Raw genomic sequence first — 21,349 nt, forward strand, 5'->3', positions numbered from 1 at the left:
TATTACAGATGCTTGTCATCGCTCTAGCAGACAGTTGCTGCTCTGGCTGTTGGTTTAACTCATAATTATTAAAGCAGCCAGAATTACAGCATTTACATTGAAGGGGGGGGGTAAACAGGAAGGTTTAGCAAATGTAATCCTTAAATGAAGGATTCCAGGAGCTGGTTCTCTGGTGTCCTTTCAGTCAAAAACAGATTTATGCAGATCTTGTTTAATCCTGTAACCTCCTAATTCGGTCAAAATGTGGTTAAAAGCACTAGGGTAATGTGATCATAGCGTGCACATGACCGGCGATGCTCAGTAGATCAAAGGGCTCGTTGTGTAAAGAGATCATTAGAACGAACAGATGGAGAACCAACTAGATTTGAAACCAGGATGAGCTCTGTCCAGCTCGATTCAGCTGTGCAAATCGTTTTCAAATGCAGTGTTTTACTAGAAATATCCGAGAGCTGTTGTCAGTCAGAGATATTTCAATGCCATCTGTGGAAGACTCGTGGAGGTCCAAAAGACCCCCTTATACCCGGTTCTGTGTCTCAGCATTCCAAATCCCAACACGAGTCATTCCCAGGCACTTTCCGTATGATTACAACTGTTTTGAAGTGAGTCTTTCTCATAGATATAATCATAGAGCAGAACTTTCCATTGTAAGGTCTGTACGTTATTAAATGAGTGAAATGAATGACTGATTTTGAACTGAAATACAAGGTCACGTGTGTTACAGGAGTGCAGTAAATAAATGCTTGTTTTCTTGTTTGCTTACTGACCTTCTGTAAAAATACCCAATATTATGTCATGTATAGGTGGTTAAAAGTAGGAACATTTAGCAGTTTCAGCAGTGTAACGTGCTGCAATCTAAACCTGTTTTAAACAACATCTCCAATATAAATATTATTAATACCTTTTTATAACTAAAACTCTTTCGTCGCACTGTTAAAATTAATTTGTTGCAACATTAGACCATTTAAAATGAACTAATGAAGGCAAAAAGGGGATTTAAATGGTGACAAACTGGAATCAACTAAAATACACACTGCAAAAACTATTTCTTAATCCCTATTTTTGGCTTGTTTCCAGGTAAAAGTATATAAATATATAAACATGCTTTAAGCGTGATGAATTAACTATGACTAACCAAATATTGCATAGATATAAAATCTTGTTTTCTAAGAATATATGTTTATTTAGCTCATCCCATTGGCGATTTTATTTTCTTGTTTTAAGCATAAATGTAACTATTTACACTGGCGGCCAAAAGTCTGGAATAATGGACATATTTTGCTGTTTCGGAAGGAAATTGGTACTTTAATTCACTTAAGTGGCATTCAACTGATCACAGAGTATAGTCGGGACATTACTGATGTAAAACAGCACCATCACTATTTGAAAAAGTATTTTGTGATCAAATCTAATCAGTCCAACACCTCATCCTTGAGTAATCATGCTAAAATGATCATTTGACACTAGAAAATCACTCGCCATTATATCAAACACAGCTGAGAGATATTTGGTTCATTAAATGAAGCTGAACGTTGTATTTGTGTTTGTTTTTGAGTTGCACAGTATCAATAGACTGGCATGTCTGAAGGTCAATATTAGTTAAAAATGGCAAAAAAGAAACAGATTTCTCTAGAAACTCATCAGTCAATTATTGTTTTGAGGAATGAAGGCGATACAATGCTTGAAATTGCCAAAATACTGCAGATTTCATCCAAAGGTGTAACTACAGTCTTCAAAGATAAAGCACAACTGTCTCTAACAAGGACAGAAAGAGATGTGGAAGACCAGATGTGCAACTAAACAAGAGGATAAGTACATCAGAGTCTCTAGTTTGAGAAATAGACGCCTCACATGTCCTCCGCTGACAGCTTCATTGAATTCTACCCGCTCAACAGCAGTTTCATGTACAACAGTAAAGAGAAGACTCAGGGGTGCAAAGTGGGCAAAGAAACACAGACATTGGACAACAGATAATTGGAAAAGAGTGTTACGGATCTTAAACCCATTGAGCTTTTGTGGGATCAGCGAGACTGTGCGGTGCATGAGAAGTGCCCGACAAGACAGACACATCTATGGCAAGTGTTACAGGAAGTGTGGGGTGAAAGGTCACCTGAGTATCTGGACAAACTGACCACTAGAATAACAAGGATCTGCAAAGCTGTCATTGCTGCACGTGGAGCTCTTTGAAGTAGTTTAAATTGTTTTTTTCAAATTGTAATAATCATTTTTCACGTTATTAATGTCCTGACTATATACATTGTGATAAGTCGAATGCCACTTTGGTGAATAAAAGTACAAATGTCATTCCATAAGAGCAAAATCTGTACATTATTCCAAACGTTTGGCCGCCAGTGTGTATATATATATATATATTCCATTTAGAAATTTTACAAATATTCTCTGAAAGTCTTACAAAATTTTGCTTCTGAAATAAATATGATTAATAATGTGTTTTAAGGATGTTTGGCTATTTTAACCAGAACACAAGAAAAAAATATTCTGATTTAAACAATGACGTTTGCAGTGCCAGTTTCTGCTATACATTTATGCATACAAGTTTAAATCTTGATGCTGAAAAAATAAAAAGTCAGACATCAAATCAATTTGTGAACCACCCATTTGTATAAACAGGCCAATAAAGACAATCAACAATTGTGAGAGCTTGCATATTTATTCAACTACAGCTTAAGTTGCAAAATGTCATGAAATTACTAGTGAATCATTATAAAGTTCACAAGGCTAGACTTCAGGTTTGTACACCAATAATACACAGTTATGACAGTAATTCAACAATCTATATATAATTCACTGGCTATTTACAACAAAGTTGGCATACCTATTCTACGTGAGGAAACTACAAGTACAATGATTTAGATCAAAAACAAAACCAAGAGCATGCAGTGGATATGCTGTCAGCAATAAGGAAAGACTAGAGCAAGCTGGGAAATTTCCCACTAGAGTGGAAAAATATGGAAGACGACAAAACTAACGTGGGCTTTCCAGTTGGTCTTTGAATTGGGATCGTTAATGTGTTAACTGGAAGCAAAGACAAAACTGCAAATACCGAGTGATGATACCTTGCTACTTAAACGACTCACCCAAAGGAATAAATATAAAGCTTTTGGTTTGTATAACGAATAAAAGTCATTTACAAAACCACTCGTTGAGACCGCTGGTTTTGATGCCCTAGAAAATACATCAAATGACCCTGCGTGCAAAACGGATGACTTGTGATTTTATTTATCAGATATTCCCGGCTGGTGCGGAGTATACAGCTGCCCTGGTATGTACACTATATAAAACACCTTCACATGGGACTGTGCACAGCAACCTACAACAGCAACACCTCCATGTTTTGCAGTGATTTCAATTCAAATGTGTCCTTGATGTATTTAAAGGTAAAGTGTGTAATTACTGTGCCACTTCTGGCATCTGAACACCAATCCTGCGATTCGTTGATTGAGTCAATGTCGCGGCGTCGAGCTGGTCAGGACGCTCAAACAAACAGGGAAATGTTTTGGGGAGATTGAACCTACAAATGGCGTATTTATAGTTGACTCTGTATATTAAGTAGGGTACAATTACACACTTTAACCGCAAGGAAGCCATTGCTTAAAAACCCCCTGTAAAAATTCATTTCACGCGGGACCCTAGAAGTGACTAGCGCCAGGAATCGAAACTACTTCTTGAATTAAACCTTTACATTTAACGGGTAAATAGTGTTAATAATTGCAGTTTTGTGATTGCTCCGACTGTCTACGGTTTTGTAATCTTGCAAAAAGATCGCGTCAGAGGCAAAAAAACGCCAACTCTTCGACAAACCCGTTTTCCATCCAATGAGAAAGCCGCACGGAAAACAACACGGGGAGAAAAGTCAATCCGATCCGAGTTACGACAACCAGACAAGTACCAACGCCTTCTCCCAACACGAAAATATAAAATAAAAACCATCTGACATTCCTTACCAAGGAGCAGATAAAAGTCCAAAATAGCACCATTCATCAGTGTCTCAAATCCGTGGCAGCATCTCAGTCACTTACCACAAGGAAACAATACGTCTCTACAGCTATTTCTATATCACAACATACATGATTACACATTAATATACTAACAAAGCAACAAAACTAATTAAAAAGCAAATATTCTACAAAATAAAATTAAAAATGAACTCCATAGTTTTAGTAACTGCATGAGAAGTGGGGACTCTTAGCCTCAGTAAATACTGTAAAGTGTGAGTATTGATTGACGTCGTTTAGTGATGGAGACAAATAGAAGTGTTTTCTGGCAAGGACATTGTGAATCTGAAGTGTTTGGGTGTCTGTGTGTGTTTGGTAGTGATAGACGATATATATATATATATATATATATATATATAATATATACATACACATACACAGTACTGTGCAAAGGTTTTAGGCACTTAAGATGTTTCACAAAAGCATTTAGTCTTAGAATGGTTATTTATATCTTTAGCTATAATGTGTCAGGAAATATAAATGTTAGACTAAGAAACATTACTTTTGCAAATAGAATAGATGAACAGGGAGCCCGGCAACAGATGGCATTGCCCTCACAGAGCCCCCCATTGAACATTGGGTCAGTCTGGGATTATATAAAGAGACAGAAACAGTTGAGACAGCCAAAATAGACAGAAGAACTGTGGCAAATTCGGCCAACAACCAAGAAAAACTGTTTCCAGGTGTATCTAGGAGAATTGGGACTGTTTTAAAGGCAAAGGGGGCAACGTCGAAAATTGATTTAGCTTTTATATGTTTACTGGACTTTGTATGACATTAAGTGATAAATAGTTTTTATTTTTGTCATTATATTTTGAAGACATCCTCACTATGCAAGATTTTTCACACATGCCTAAAACTTTTGCACCGTATTGCATATATTGGTCGGCCCAACATTTGGCAATTATGAGATTGTCGACAACGCCCAATATTTTGCAGATTAAAGGAATATTCCTGGTTCAGTTCGAGTTAAGCTCAATCGACAGCATTTGTGGCATAATATTGATTACCACAAAAAAAATGTATTTCGACTCGTCCCATGTAAATCATATGGTTGCATTTACAGTGAGGCGCTTACAATGGAAGTCAATGGGGCCAATCCGTAAAGGCTAAAATATGTGCAGACACAAGTCGTAAACATTATGCATGTTAACATGATTTTAGTGTGATAAAATTGCTTGGAAACCTTTTCTGTGTGAAGTTACATCTAATTTTAGAACTTTGTTGTCATGACGACATAACGCATGTAAACCACGTAATATGGAAAGCGACACAGCACTGATATATCCCTGATTTCATCCATCTAATATCATGTTAACACACATATTGTTCATACCTTGCATCTATACTTTTGAAACAGTGAGTATTTTAATGTTTACAGATTAAACCCCATTGACTTACATTGGAAGTGTCCCACAGGAACACACAGGACGAGTCAAAATTAATATTTGCGGTAATCAACATTGACACAAATGTGGTCTTGTATTAAATCCGGAGTATTCCTTTAACATAAGTGCAAGTAACTCTTTGGGTCAGTTTTAAAAATCATGCTTTCTGAAGATTTGATGAACTTCCGTGACATTTCCCAGACAGGAAATCACAACTGTAAATTCCCTCATTTGTATTGGGCAATAAAAATTAAATAAAACGAAAGAAAAAAAAAAGCCCATATCGGTCGACTAGTGATTGGCATGTTTACAGTATTGTCCCATGTACTTGCATGTATACAGAACATTGATGTGTAGATTAACCCTTTGTGTGTTTGTTTACAGGAATTACAGTATGAACAATGAGGTGGATGAAAGATTACAGCCATACAAAATAGAAGAAGTGGACAAGTGGAAGACGTGCTGCTGCCGCCGCCGCGAGGGATCCGCTGTGGAGTTTGCTAACACAGACATGTGGGTCTTTAGTGAAGCTCCAGTCAGATCTGTCTTAAGGTGCTGAATGTCTTTACCGCCGCTCCCCTCCAAAAGATCATATCATCAAGGCTTAGAGTCCCAGGATTTTCTAAAATATTATTAATCACATAGATGGGGAGAAAAAAGCCCCAGCGTCATAATAATTCACCTGTACCACACGCCATAACCATAAAAAATAAGGATATACATGATTTAGGAAATAAACAATATACATGAGGATAACATTTCCTCCTCAGGGCCATTCTCTATCCAACATCACACAGAAGGAATGTTGATTCTTCATGGCAGTTCTTCTCTGCGCCACCAGGGCCAGGAACACAGCTGTCAGTGCTGAGGATCATAATGCACAAAATAGGGAAATCACTGTGAGACATTTGTGCATACCGCCTGCATTTACTGGGGGACTTTTATTTTATAATATGAGAGCTCATTAACTCACCTCTTGGGATCGTCCATTGCACCTGTTGGTGTCACTCTTGAAGCAGAAACCTGAGAGACACAGCACAACAATGAAGGTTAACAATAAAGGTGTTACTAAGTTACAAATCCTGTACGTTGAACAAAAGAGCTTTCAGCAAAGCTCAACATTATGCTATTCGTTTCTGCGGTATACCAAAGTAGATTTTTGTAAGAATCTTCCTGCAGCTCTATTACATACAACTACAGTTTATAGTGATAAAAATTCCTTCAAAATGTCTGTATTCCACAGAAAAAAAGCGTATGATTTTATAATGATATGTACAGAGCAGAGCCCCTTAGTGGACAGGAAGGGATTTATTTTTATTTTATTTAATTAATTATATATATTTTTTTTTTCAGAAATAGTTTTGCATTCACTCACAATAGATTAACCATGGCGTTACTACTGTAATATTGTAGTTACCATGACTGTAGTATCATTAGAGGTAGACCGATATATCGGTTTTACCAATTAATCGGTGCCGATAGTCGTTTTTGATCATTGGCCAAAAATGTGTGCCGATGTCATTTTTTCCTCTTCCATGTAGTTCTACAGTATAACAGTGGCCTCTAGTGGTAATTTAAAAAAAATATTTAAAATAATTTTTAAATATTCTCATCATTCACAATAGTCATCCATACGTTTTCCTCACTTTAATGCATATTTTTTTATTTTGATAAATCCAATGTTCTAAATTGAAGAGCGTTCATGCACAGAAAAATGCGCCTATGGAAACGTGCCCGTCACGTCAGTACATACATCGTGTTTCCAACTTCATATCTTGTGAATACTCATACAAAACCTCATCTGGTGAATCTATAACCTTTAAAAGGCTTCATTTGATAAATGCTTTAGCAATACTTAGCATTACAGCCAAGCCAAGTCTCTGTCATTTCAAAATGAAGAGTCCTGAAATATGTTAAATACAAGACCCACTTTATGCACCAAATCGTCATTTTTTCTAGTTATTATTGGGATTTTTGTTGCACAATTTACTGAATCTGGAAGTGTATTCATTGTGGACTTGTAGCCTCTGTGTCTGTCATAATAAGGAAAGGCTAATAAAATAATTTTTTAAACATCCTATTAATCGATTTTAAAAACTGTCGATTAGTCAGTTATGTGTGGATAAAATCAAATATGGTCGACCTCTAACAACCATGGTAAATGTTGGTAAAATTGTACTAAAATAACATGGTAAAACATTAAAATACTCACCGTTTCAAAAATATAGACACAAGACATAAACAACATGTGTGTTAACATGATTTTACTGTCATTAAATCACACACTAACCACATCTGTGGAACGATAGACAATTTTACAACATTGTTGTAATGATGATATAATAATGTAAACCTTACAATTCCAAAAAATGACGATTTTAACAAGTTTAAAGATCAAATAGTAGCTTTTTTAACATAGGAATGAATGTGCTTTTATAAAATTATAATGATCATTTCTGTTTTTAAACCCTCCAAAAATTGACCCCATTGACTTCCATTGTAAGTGTCTCACTGGAACATCGATTGTTGATTTTTTAACATCGAAAATAATTTGTGGAAATCAACATTATGCCCAAATACTGTTGATTGAGCTCACATGTACATTTATGCATTTGGCAGATGCTTTTATCCAAAGTGACTTACAGAGCACTTATTACAGGGACAATCCCCCCCGGAGCAACCTGGAGTTAAGTGTCTTACTCAAGGACACAATGGTGGTGGCTGTGGGGATCAAACCAGTGACCTTCTGAGTACCAATGTATTATACAGAGCACTTATTACAGGGACAATCCCCCCCGGAGCAACCTGGAGTTAAGTGTCTTACTCAAGGACACAATGGTGGTGACTGTGGGGTTAGAACCAGAGACCTTCTGATTACAGTTATGTGCTTTAGCCCACTACGCCACCACCACTCTCAGCTTAACTTGCAATTAATGTATGCATACCATGGTAACGTTATTGTGAAGTGATGCAAAACCTTTTCAGAAAATATAGTCCCTCCCTGTCCCCTCGGATCAATAGACACGAGGGTGAGTAAATAATGACAGAATTTTTATTTTTGGGTAAACTGTCATTTTAAAGCATACGATGAACAAAAAGAGCTCTCAACTTACAGTTCCTTTATTACCATCAGATACAAAAATATAATAAAAGCTAAAGATTTCAGGTCATAGTCTTTGCTTCACTGAATCAGTCACACTCCCACATTCCTTCTGAGTCAGATGAACACAAAATCCATCTGACATATTCTGTGGGAGCCTGCATTTTGCACCGCAGAGCCTCTCAACATTTCTGTCCCCTTTTAAATACACATCCAACTAACAAACAAAGGAGAAAATGTGTTTCATTCTTAATGCACATGGTTGCAGTCATGGGGCCCCGGCAACTTCGTCCCATTCCACCTCTATCTCCGACTGCAGATTGGAGCGTTTCCAAATCCAGTCAAACGAGGTCACATTTTCCCCCGCCCCAGCCCGCCATACTGAGCATGCATGAACCCGTTGAACCCAACTGCCTGCTGCAGAACAAACGGATTGTGGAAACACACCCCTGTTGACACGAATCCAGCTCAGGCAGTGGGCAGCACGCTCACGCCAATGACACCCATGTTTAGATCATTTTTATATGTGGTAGTTTCTATCTATCATGCACAAAATTCGAGGAGTGGCTTGTGATCAAATAACGGCACTTTACATGAGCTGTGTAATCATGTCACATGCCCTTGATGTGTGAATAAGGCTGCCTGGAAATTGGGAATCCTCCTGCGATAACTGTAACAGCATTGAGACGTGCATCAGTCCAAGCCCGTTTGCATGACTTCATCATTGCTTCTAAATTTAGGACTGTGCCATGCAACTCCTGTGGAGCTCCAAAGACGGTCCGGATCTTTCATGGAAACATGGCATTCCAGTAGCTTTACTGAATCCAGTGCTGAATGAGGTGAAAATGGTTGGGGGGGGAGGAAAGACGCCCTGTCCTAACATGAACCGAGAAATCGGTTTGGCATCAAGAGAGGCTGCAAATGCTGTCTGGCTTTTCCAAAGCCCCACAGACGTGCTGATAATACTGAAATCAGCCTGACACACATTTAGATTAGTCTAGTTCTGCATTCAATATGACATTAGAAATGTTACAATGTAACACTTAAAGATTGTATCACTGTAACACTCCCAAAGATTCCATGAATGTAACAATGTTACATGTGAGGTCTGCTGTCAATATATGCATTGCTACATTGTTTGTTCTCTATTTAAACTCCAGATTAGGAAGGAAAAACAGTTTTGATGGCCTTAATATTATGTATGCAAACCATTTGAACACAGATCATGTTTGTGTGTGAGTGTGTGTGTGTGTGTGTGTGTGTAGGTGGCAGACAGTGGGGAATACAGTCAGTCTGTGTGTCTGGGAACAAATAGTACATTCAGTTCTTGCTATGTGCTGATGGATTTTACAGTCTTTTACATTTTTAAGGTCAAATTTCTGTCTAAAATGAATCTAGAAGGTCATAATTCCAAGTTTAGACTTTCAGACAGAACAAAGGAGGCGCCCAGATATCAGCAGATCAAGCGTGGCACTTTCGCCATTCCTCTTATTCTACATATTACCATTCATTCTTGTTTTTTTGTGCTGGGTACATTTTAAGTGTTTTTTTCTTAGTCTTATCACACAGACCAGCATTTAATTTACCACATGCAATACTGAAACAATAACTTGCATTAAAGCCCTCCTGATAAGCGATAGTCTGTTAAAAATTGGTTTTGGATCTCCATCAAAATAAGATTAACTTTTGTCGATCGAGTTTCGGGTTACTTACAGATAAAGCCTTTCTTCTTGTTGTCCTCTTAAATTGCTTTTTCGCCCGCTGTTGCCCCCAAAACGCTCGTGTGCACAGAAAAAGGGTCCAGCGGTGGTAAGCAGCCTTGTGGGGGCTCTTACACCCCATACAAGGCTGCAGAACAGGGGCGTCAGAACCCAACTATACCGCGTCCACTGGCTGACTGCATATCATTGAACAGAGAGCTAATTTTGACGATACTGACCCGCGGCCAAGCCCCCATTCAGGTTCTGCACTGCAGCTCGATTCAGACGAACCTATGATTACCCGACGGTGGGCGGGATCACGGAGTCTCCGCCTCCTCTCCGTGCGACGGAGAAACAAATGTTCTCGGATGAAATACTATGTTCTTCCTCCAGGGGGCGCTTGGTGGCCCAGTGAACCTAATACTCCATTGAGCCGCATTCAAATCTTAAGACGTTTATTGTCTTATTCTAATAAGTTGTACACTAGGAAGTATAATCTTTTCAATATAATAAGGCAAATACTTCTTACCTGAGATACAGATGGAAATCCGTTCCTTTGCATTCGCTTTAAAATTACATTTAAAATCCGTATACTGTAATCATAACTGACTGTGATTGGGCTAGCTTGAGCAGCGCGTAGAAAAGTAACAGTTCCAGCGTGACCACGCTGTCTCAGCAGTGGTTCTACAAAGAGAAGGCAGGATAATTTACACTGATCTAATTAGGCACATACATTTCTATAGCAATTGAAGATAAAGAGATAATATAGGAGAATTATTATTATGTATACAACATCTGGGCCGCTAAGCCACGCCCTTTAAAGGGACCTAAATAATATTATATTTTACAACATTGTTAAAATAAATAAATAAATAACATTTATATAGACATGTATAATGAACTTGTGTATTAATACTCTGTAATGTTGAATTTGTTCATCATGCCAGGACATTGTCGGAATAAAAAGGCAGGTGTCAGAGGGACCAACCTCATAATAAATGTAATAATAAAACAAGTAATGAATATAAAGTGCATACTTACAACTCCTGTTTAACCACATTGACCAACTAAAACATACTTAAAACCCTACATATTTGGAGTTGATATCTTATACATCATCATGTCTTGGAAAAGTCGTCCTCAGTGTTGCATTAATTCAAGTAAAGCATGAACTTTGTGCATTAATTGTGCAAAACTGTGCATGGGTGTGGTAGGCAGCAATAACAGTTTCAAAACAACAAAGTTGAAAATAATGACACTTAGCCTACTTGATACATCAATGAGAATTGAAGAATATGCACAAATGTATTAGAGAAATTGTACATATTATGCCCTTTAACTGGTCATCAGTTCATTTAAATTGCACACAATTTTTAGTGCACATGCATTGAGATAGATGCCATGACATACAAAAATTGTTGTTGTAAACAAATGTTCTAATTCTGCTACACTAGCTCTCTGAGCTGGGGCGGAGCCAGGGGGTGGCCAGGGGTGGTCATGGCCACCCCCGAACGGAAGCCTGGCCACCCCATTGGCCACCCCACTCAAAGCCACACCTATCCGTCCCTGGTGTCCTGTATCCACTCCTATTCATTTTTGAATCCTCGCACCTCCATCAGACGATATGACCACAACAACACAACACAAATGGAACAATAATCTCTCAATACTTCCTACAGCGGCAAAAAAAACAGCCCCCTTAATCTCGTTTTCCATAAATGTACTCCTAATTTTGACAAAAAACTAAGGTTGTAACCCAGAATACAAGCCTCTCCAATGGGCTGCCAGGGTTTCATTTGTCCATCTGTGATCTCCACCACCTCCACGGCCCCCCCACTGTCGATGCGGATGGTCTCCATCTCTGTTTCGTTAATATCCTATTATTATTTTTACATTCAACTGTTCATTCTTTTCCAATTTAATGAGAACATGCAAGGTTTGGTGGTGAATAAATACAATAAATATTTGCTTTATAAATAGTAAAACACGTTTACACTGATCACTCCTGGTTAAAATCGTAATTGCATGTTAACTCTCCGAATAAAGCCATAAATCAAGTGTTAGTGCCAACTGCAAAGATGACAGTAGTTGGCAGGGCTGGACTGGGAAGAGAAATCAGCCCGGGATTTTACAGAGCAACTGGCCCCAAAGTTGGGGTGACTGTCCTTTTCCATTTTGTAGACCATTCTGCATAACGCGGTGTCTCATTTGTGCTTATCGGAGCCCATTTACATTTACATTAATGCAAATGGCAGACGCTTTTATCCAAAGCGACTTACAGTGCACTTATTAAAGGGACAATCCCCCCGGAGCAACCTGGAGTTAAGTGACTTACTCAAGGACACAATGATGGTGACTGTGGGGATCGAACCAGCAACCTTCTGATTACATTTACATTTACATTGATGCATTTGGCAGACGCTTTTATCCAAAGCGACTTACAGAGCACTTATTACAGGGACAATCCCCCCGGAGCAACCTGGAGTTAAGTGCCTTGCTCAAGGACACAATGATGGTGGCCGTGGGGCTCGAACCAGCAACCTTCTGATTATCAGATTACCAGTTATGGTGCTTAGACCACTACACCACCACCACTGCCCGGTTATGTGCTTTAACTACTACGCCACACCACTCCATCGGCCCGCTCGGTTTTCCCGATGGCCAGTCCTCCCCTGATCGCCCCCAAAGTGCGTCGACCCACCGGAAAAATGCCCGGTATGCCAGATTACCAGTTCAGCCCCGGTAGTTGGTGTGAAGAACCAACAGATTTTTTGATATGATATGAATGATAATGATCTGAACACATGTCATACATCACCCTTTTGCCCACATCAGGCTTTTTAAACCTCTCGGCTCTTTTTCTGTGTCTTTATCACAATGGGGCGGAAATGTCATACTACTGTCCAGTCAAACACTTGGTGTGTTATGTGGCATCTGCAATGGTGATAAAGCAATTTTAGTGCAAGACCTGATCATGTAACAGACAGGAACATTCTGTTATGACATTTACAGTGTAGTACATATGCTATATATAGTACTTCTGAAGACAGATACACTTTGATTTACACCATGGTACTGAATGATTACCATATTCACATACCATGGTATTAAATAATGACCGTGCTCATATACCATGGTATTTATATGCCACTCTAAGGTACTGTATATATACCAATATAAAGGTATTACCATGGTTCACATGAATAAAAGAAGGTATAACCGTGATACCACGTCCATAAAATCAGATCAATACAATATCAAGTCTCTAAGATACTTGACTTGCAGTAAGATATATTTAGTTTAATGGAACATTGTCAAATTGAATGTGACTTTCTTGATGTAGGCAACTGTACATCACACCCACCTGTGGTTTTATAATAAAGCGAAACGATGACTTACACTTTTACCTTGTTACATAAAAGTGAATGTTTTCATGAATTGTCTGATTTGGGTAATTGCATGACATGTCGTGTTTTGTCACATTGACTATGATTGTAACATCTCTATGTGTCCATACATGATTTTAAGCTTGATTACACTTCCTAGTGCTTGACACATGCGCAGAACGCTAGATGGCGCTAGAAAGTGTAATCAAGCCTGCAATCATGATCGTGCATAGAGACTGCTGATGATATGAATTATAAAATAAAGAGTTACATTTTGGTCTGTTCCCACCCAAAATCAGTTAGATCGCTTAAGAAGACATGGATGAAATTACCTTTATGCTGCCTTTATGGAACTCGAAATTTGGTCACCATTCACTTACATTGTATCTTAAGCATGCAGACATTTTTGTGCGCTCAATCTTACATGTGCAAAATTTTTTAGTGTGCTCAAAATATCATCTTACACATGCAGACATTTTTAATGCGCTCAAAATATCATTTTATGCGTGCAAAATATTTTGTTTGCTCTCAAAATATCATCTTAGGCATGCAGAAAATGGTTAGTGCGCTCAAAATATCATCTTACGCATGCAGAATTTGTTTAGTGTGCTCAAAATATAATTTTACGCATGCAGAAAATTGTTAGTGCGCTCAAAATATCCTTTTATGCGTGCAGAAAATGTTTTTGGCACTCAAAATCTCATTTTATGCATGCAAAATATTGTGTTTGCTCTCAAAATAGCATCTTACGCATGCAGATTTTTTTTTAGTGTGCTCAAAATATCATTTTATGCATGCAAACATTTTTTATTGCGCTCAAAATATCCTTTTATGCGTGCAGAAAATGTTTTTGGCACTCAAAATCTCATTTTACGCATTCAAAATATTGTGTTTGCTCTCAAAATATCATCTTACGCATGCAGCAATTTTTTTTGTGTGCTCAAAATATCATTTTACGCATGCAGAAAATTGTTAGTGCGCTCAAAATAGCATCTTGCGCATGCAGAATTTTTTTTAGTGTGCTCAAAATATAATTTTACGCATGCAAAAAAATTTACTGCGCTCAAAATATCCTTTTATGCGTGCAGAAAATGTTTTTGGCACTCAAAATCTCATTTTACCCATGCAGAAAAATATTTTTGCACTCAAAATAACATTTTACGCATGCAGAATTTTTTAGTGAGCTCAAAATATCATACGCATAAAGAACATTTTTAGTGTGCTCAAAATATCATTTTACGAGTGCAGAAAAATTTTAGTGCCCTCAAAATATCATTTTACACGTGCAGAACATTTTTCACACTCTCAAAATATTATATTACGCATGCAGAACCTTTTTTTTGCACTCAAAATATCATACACATGCATAAAATGTTTAGTGTGCTCAAAATATCATCTTACATGTGCAAAATAATGTTTTGTGCACTCAAAATATCATCTTCTGGAGCAATATAGTTGGTTTTGGGTGAGAACAGACCAAAGTAAAATAGTTACATTTTGGTCTGTTCACACCCAAAAGCAGTTAGATCGCTTAAGAAGACATGGACGAAATTACATTTATGCTGCCTTTATGGAGCTCCATTGGTCACCATTCACTTGCATTTTACGGACAAAAACACCTCATACCTTCATCAAAATATTTTAATTTGTGTTCTGTGGAATAAAGAAAACCATAACCATTTAAGACAACATAAGGATGGGTAAATGATGAGAGAATTCTCATTTTTGGGTGAACTATTTTATGTTAAAATAGGCTGTATTTTATAAAATAGCATAAAGTTATGCATAATATGTATATTTATTTGCTTCAACTATAATAATATATTATAACATGTCATTATAATTTTAAATTATTTAATTAAATATATTATTTATTTTGATTAATCGAAAAAAAAATTGTTGACGGACCGATTTTCTGCAGTTGCACATTTCGCCCTGAAGGGGACGAAAGTTTGTGTCACTTCCTGATCCGGGGAGGGGAAGCGCGTGCGCTTGTTCATCCTCGTTTTTTTAAAACAAGCTACATACTATAGAGGTAAATATAACTTGTTATATACGTGTTGTTTGATCTTATGTATTATAGTTCATTGTGAAATCACTCAACCTCGTGTTTTCCATGTATAAGTCTATTTGTTTTATCATGTGTCTCAACAAAGGAGCTAGTAGCTAGCATGCTAATGTGATTGGGGTTTATTGTTGGTTTTAAATGTACTGATATACATTTTTTTGGTTTGTTTCGTTCATTATTATATATATTTTGAAACTGAGTAAGTATAGGCGTGTTTATTTTAATTATGTGCCGAATTAACAGCATAAGGGGATTATAAACGCTGTGAGCTGCCGTCATGGCTGGTCAGATGATTTGCATTTGACTAATTTATTATTTAACAAAGATTGCTGTTGAATATAGACAGAATGATGCCGATTTAATAAACTCACAGATTTGTTTAATTATTCTCTTAATAAAGCGCAAAAGCAGATATTAGGGGTTGAAACAAATACAAACCCATTGACCCTAAAGTCTGCCCATTATAAAGTGTTTTGATTGTTTTGTGTCATTTAATAAAGTAAAAGTGTTGCTTTATGTGTTGGCCGGGAGTCTGGTCACATATTGACTATATGATAATATATTGTGCCCTATGGAGCCATATTTGTGCCATAATTCTGCGCGCGCAAAAAATGTTCCGCGTGTGCAAGATGATATTTTGAGCACGCAAAAAGATATCGTGCGCAGAGTGGGTAGAAGGAGAAAGCAACATTTTAGAATTCTGAGCAAATTCACATTCAAATTAACTTTATTCAAGCACAAAATAGATTTTTATTTGGTCAAAATTAATTTATCTTTGCAAGAAGATACATTGCTTTATAAAAATTAGTTCAAGCGCATGCTAAATAATTTTTAGTGTGCTTAAAATATCATCTTGTGCATGAATAACATTTTAAGTGTGCTCAAAATATCATCTTGCGCATGCAGAATATTGTTAGTGCACTCAAAATATCATTTTGTGCATGCAGAATATTTTTAATGAGCTCAAAATATCATCTTGTGCATGCAGAATATTTTTAATGCGCTCAAAATATCATTTTGCGCATGCAGAATATTTTTAGTGCGCTCAAAATATCATTTTGTGCATGCAGAATATTTTTAATGCGCTCAAAATATCATTTTGTGCATGCAGAATATTTTTAGTGCGGCCAAAATATCATTTTGCGCATGCAGAATATTTTTAGTGCGGCCAAAATATCATTTTGCGCATGCAGAATATTTTTAATGCGCTCAAAATATCATTTTGCGCATGCAGAATATTTTTAGTGCGCTCAAAATATCATTTTGCATGCGAATAATGCATCAAATATCATTTTACATGCAAATATTAGCTCAAAATATCATTTTGCGCATGCACAATATTTTTAATGCGCTCAAAATATCATTTTGCGCATGCAGAATAGTGCACTCAAAATATAATTTTGCGCATGCAGAATATTTTTCCTGCACTCAAAATATCATTTTGCGCATGCAGAATATTTTTAATGCGCTCAAAATATCATCTTTGCGCATGCAGAATATTTTTAATGCGACTCAAAATATCATTTTGCGCATGCAGAATATTTTTCATGCCCTACAAAGCAAGGTTATGTGTTGTGTATAAGCAAGGTTATGTGTTGTAAGATAATGTATCAACCCAATTGGTGGTGAATCCTGATTTAGCTCATGCATTCCAGGCCTACCTGAAGATCAGGTTTGTAGTCGTTATTCAAATGTGAAGGGTTGATTCAAAGCATCAAACTATACACATCCAGGCCCTCATTTCCTTGTCTGACACTCATTAATATGGACGGTAAACACAGAAGTCTGTTGTATTGATTTGCCTGTGTTTCTAAGTTTGCAGACTCCTGGAGGGGTACCTATGCGGGGTTACTTGAACTCGACATGCACTGCTACCACCAGAGTTTAGAGTTTTAAATAGGGGATTTTAAAAGGACGCACTAGAGTTTGGATATTCTGAACGCCGTTGTCGTGGAAACGCTATTTCTTCGAAGGCTGCTGGTCCATTGGGTTTGTGTTAGCAGGGTATAAGCCATGTCGGACGGACGGATCTACGTGGGAAACCTTCCCATGGACGTCCAGGAGAGAGACATTGAGGATCTCTTCTTCAAATACGGGAAGATTCGGGATATTGAGCTGAAGAACAACAGAGGGACCATCCCGTTTGCCTTTGTGCGATTTGAGGATCCACGGTGAGTCGTTCGACCTCTGAGAACACATGGACGAGGCTTTTTCAGGTGTAGAAAGAGAATTAGGAGCCCTTTCCTCTCTTCCTCTAGGGATGCGGAGGATGCTGTCTTTGGAAGGAATGGATATGGATTTGGAAACAGTAAGCTGCGTGTGGAATACCCTCGATCTTCTGGATCCAAATTCAGTGGACCTTCAGGAGGCGGAGGAGGACCCAGAGGGAGGTTTGGACCCCCGTCACGTAGATCGGAGTTCCGGGTTATTGTGACGGGTGAGCAAATCTGTCTATAGTGCTTTCACTTAGTCAACATGAAATACGAATTCATCTTATTTACCTTCTTAAAGGGATAGTACAGCCAAAAATCATGATATCCCAGATGTGTTTGACATTCTTCTGCAGAACACAAATGGAGATTTTAGAAGATTATTTCAGCTCTGTAGAACAGAGTCCAAAACTTTGAAGCTCCAAAAAGCATATAAAGGCAGCATAAAAGTAATCCATATGACTCCAGTGGTTTAATTGGTGTCCTCTGAAGCGATCTAAACAGTTTGGGGTGAGAACAGACCAAAATATAACTTCCTATTCACTGTGTATCTTGACATCAGCAGCGTCCTTGATTTCAAGCTCGATTACAGTTCATATAGCACCATCTAGTGCTCTGTGTGTGCATCAAGTGAGGAAGTGTAATCAAGCTTGAAGTCCTGATTGGGCATAGAGACTGCAATGGCAAGATATACAGTTTTGGTCTGTTCTCACACAAAACTGGTTTCATTGCTTCTGAAGACATGGATTACTTTTATGCTGCCTCTATATGCTTTTTGGAGCTTCGAAGTTTTGGACCCTGTTCTACAGAGCAGAGATATTCAAAAAATCTTCATTTGTGCTCTGCTGAAGAAAGGAAGTCGTACACATCTGGGATGGCATGAGGGTGAATAAATTGCGTCTCATATGTACCCTTTAATCGTTTCTGCAGGTCTGCCCCCCACCGGCAGCTGGCAGGACCTGAAAGATCACATGCGGGAGGCGGGCGATGTGTGTTTTGCTGATGTGCAGCGTGACGGCGAGGGCGTAGTTGAATTCCTCAGACGCGAGGACATGGATTACGCACTTCGTCGCCTGGACAGCACTGAGTTTAGATCCCACCAGGTGAGGGCTTCCTTCAAAACCGCAATCTGATCATTGTCCTTTTAAATGGTTATTGTTTGAAGTGATTTGGTTGAGCCTGAAATTTGTGCGGGTTCCAGATTTGTGGCGTAATGTTGAGTTAAACTAATAAAAAAAACTTTCAGACCTGCGTCACACTATCTTTGAACGAGCACAAATTCAAGCATACAAATTTATGAAATAACGTTTAATATAACCTTTAAAATAACAAAGATACTTTTTATGACAAATAACTTTTTCAAGAGCCTTTTTTAGCCTGCTATACAGCAGAATTTGTCACTAAATCACAGACCAGACATTTAAATACTCCCACACCACCGACATTATCTTGGACTTATTTGAAAACAAACCACACGTGTGCACGGCACGCATTGCCCTCTTACGTCATGCCAGTGTTGTGTCCAGCCCGTGGCTCTGGGTGGATCTTCTCCGAAACTGCAGATGGGTAGGCAACTGTTGTCCAAGTCGACCGCAAATATCCAACGCATATAAATGGATAAACAGCGTATTTGCCGATTACCGAATATAGGCCAATACCGATGTTTGGTGGATACATCGGTGCATCCCTACTATTCATTTTAAGGACCATGGTGGAAAAAAACATTTCATTTCCTGGAATGCACTAATTAACTAATCAACTTCAATATGAAACAATCAATACATGTGGGGTCTGGGTATCTCAGTGAGTATTGATGCTGACTGTCACACCGGGAGTCACGAGTTTGAGTCCAGGGCGTGCTGAGTGACTCCAGTCAGGTCTCCTTAGCAACCAAATTGGCCCGGTTGCTAGGCAGGGTAGAGTCACATGGGTTAACCTCCTCGTGGTCACTATAATGTGGTTCTCGCCTCGGTGGGGAGTGTGGTGAGTTGTGCGTGGATGCCGCGGAGAAAAGCGTGAAGCCTCCACTTGCACTACGTCTCCATGGTAACACTCTCAACAAGTCACGTGATAAAATGCGTGGATTGATGGTCTCAGACGCGGAGGCAAATGAGATTTGTCCTCCACCACCCGGATTGAGGCGAGTCACTACGCCGTCCCAAATTGGGGAGTAAATGAAGACTTCACTGGTGGTTACGTTGCACAGATGAGTTGAATTGTTCCCAATAAGAGCAAGATGGTGGATTTTGATGTCACCGTTTCTATAAGGTAAAGCAATTAAAATCGAGTCATTCTTAACAAGAAATGTTAATATTTGTTTTGCAGGGTGAGACGTCATACATCAGAGTAATGGAGGAGCGCAGCACAAGCTGGGGCCGCTCGCGTTCTCGGTCCAGGTCTCGTGGACGCTACTCACCCCCCTATCAGAGCAGAGGCTCGCCCTCACCCCGTTACCGATCCCCCCCACGTCACGTGAGCCGGCATAGCCCCCCGTCTCGACGAGCCCCGGTCCAGCATCACAGCCCGCCGCCACGGCACTACCGGTGAACGCCAGAGGCGGCGCAGCTTCTTTTCTCATCTGTCATGCCCCATTTTTGTTTCGGAATTTTGTAATTTACATTCCGTTGTTATTAGAACCCCGATGACCTTTTGACCTTATGATCCGACCTTCAGTTTGTCAAGAAATCTGAGTTTGCGAAAATGAGAGATGGCCACGTGAATGATGCGTAGATGTTTACAGAACAGATGTTGTGATGAGTTCAGACATGTCGAAGCTCTGTAACCGTGTAAGTTTATAACCCGAAACATATTCAGACATGCTAATGTCCAATTTTGTCCTCCGTGATTATTCACACGAGGTAAAAGACTGAAGATGTGATCGTTGCGGTAATCTGCTCGATTGCATAGACTTTACACCGTTTCATTTTCATGTTTGTTTATGATTTAAGGAGCCTGACATTTTTAAACATTTCTTTCTAAAATCTCCCCGTGTGATTCTTTTGTTTTTGTATCATGTGATGACTGTATGCTAAATGAATTTTCTTTTTTCAATAAAGCATCGAGTCAAATTTACTCCCCTAAACGTTTGTGATGACTCATTTTCTCCACATCAGTGTGTTCCCATGTTCCTCAGATCATCAGCTGTAATAACTTCCCACGGTCGAGGAAAACCTGGAAAATCAGGGAGCGCCAGGCCTGTAATAGTCCGGTAATTTAGTGCATATATAGCAAGAATTATACATACACACACACACACACACACACACATATATGCAGTCTCACATACATGCACTCACACATACACACATACATGCAGTCTCACACACATACATGCATTCACACTCACATGCATTCACACACACATACATGCAGTCACACATACATTCACACACACATACACACTCACACACGCATTCACACATACACACACACACATACATGCATTCACACTCACACACATGCATACACACACACATGCATTCAC

At 38.6% G+C, this 21,349-nt stretch overlaps 1 protein-coding gene and 1 long non-coding RNA gene across 2 annotated transcripts; one reads left to right on the top strand and one right to left on the bottom strand.

Annotated features, from left to right (window-relative positions):
- Positions 1–2,649: 2,649 nt before the first annotated feature.
- LOC127635610 (uncharacterized) lies at positions 2,650–10,487 on the bottom strand. The gene is made up of 4 exons (XR_007969499.1): positions 10,215–10,487; positions 6,375–6,424; positions 6,148–6,265; positions 2,650–6,023 (listed from the first exon to the last, which is right to left on the bottom strand). It is a non-coding gene; the product is annotated as an uncharacterized LOC127635610 (long non-coding RNA).
- A 5,040-nt stretch (positions 10,488–15,527) lies between these two features.
- Positions 15,528–20,947, top strand: LOC127635605 (serine/arginine-rich splicing factor 9-like). The gene is made up of 5 exons (XM_052115750.1): positions 15,528–15,622; positions 17,471–17,826; positions 17,914–18,092; positions 18,796–18,968; positions 20,191–20,947. The coding sequence occupies exons 2-5, from the start codon at positions 17,669–17,671 to the stop codon at positions 20,410–20,412; spliced, it is 732 nt and encodes a 243-aa protein (XP_051971710.1). The 5' UTR covers positions 15,528–15,622; positions 17,471–17,668; the 3' UTR covers positions 20,413–20,947.
- The last annotated feature ends 402 nt before the right edge of the window (positions 20,948–21,349 follow it).

The sequence above is a fragment of the Xyrauchen texanus genome, chromosome 43 (assembly GCF_025860055.1).
Source record: "Xyrauchen texanus isolate HMW12.3.18 chromosome 43, RBS_HiC_50CHRs, whole genome shotgun sequence".
Lineage (NCBI taxonomy): Eukaryota > Metazoa > Chordata > Actinopteri > Cypriniformes > Catostomidae > Xyrauchen > Xyrauchen texanus.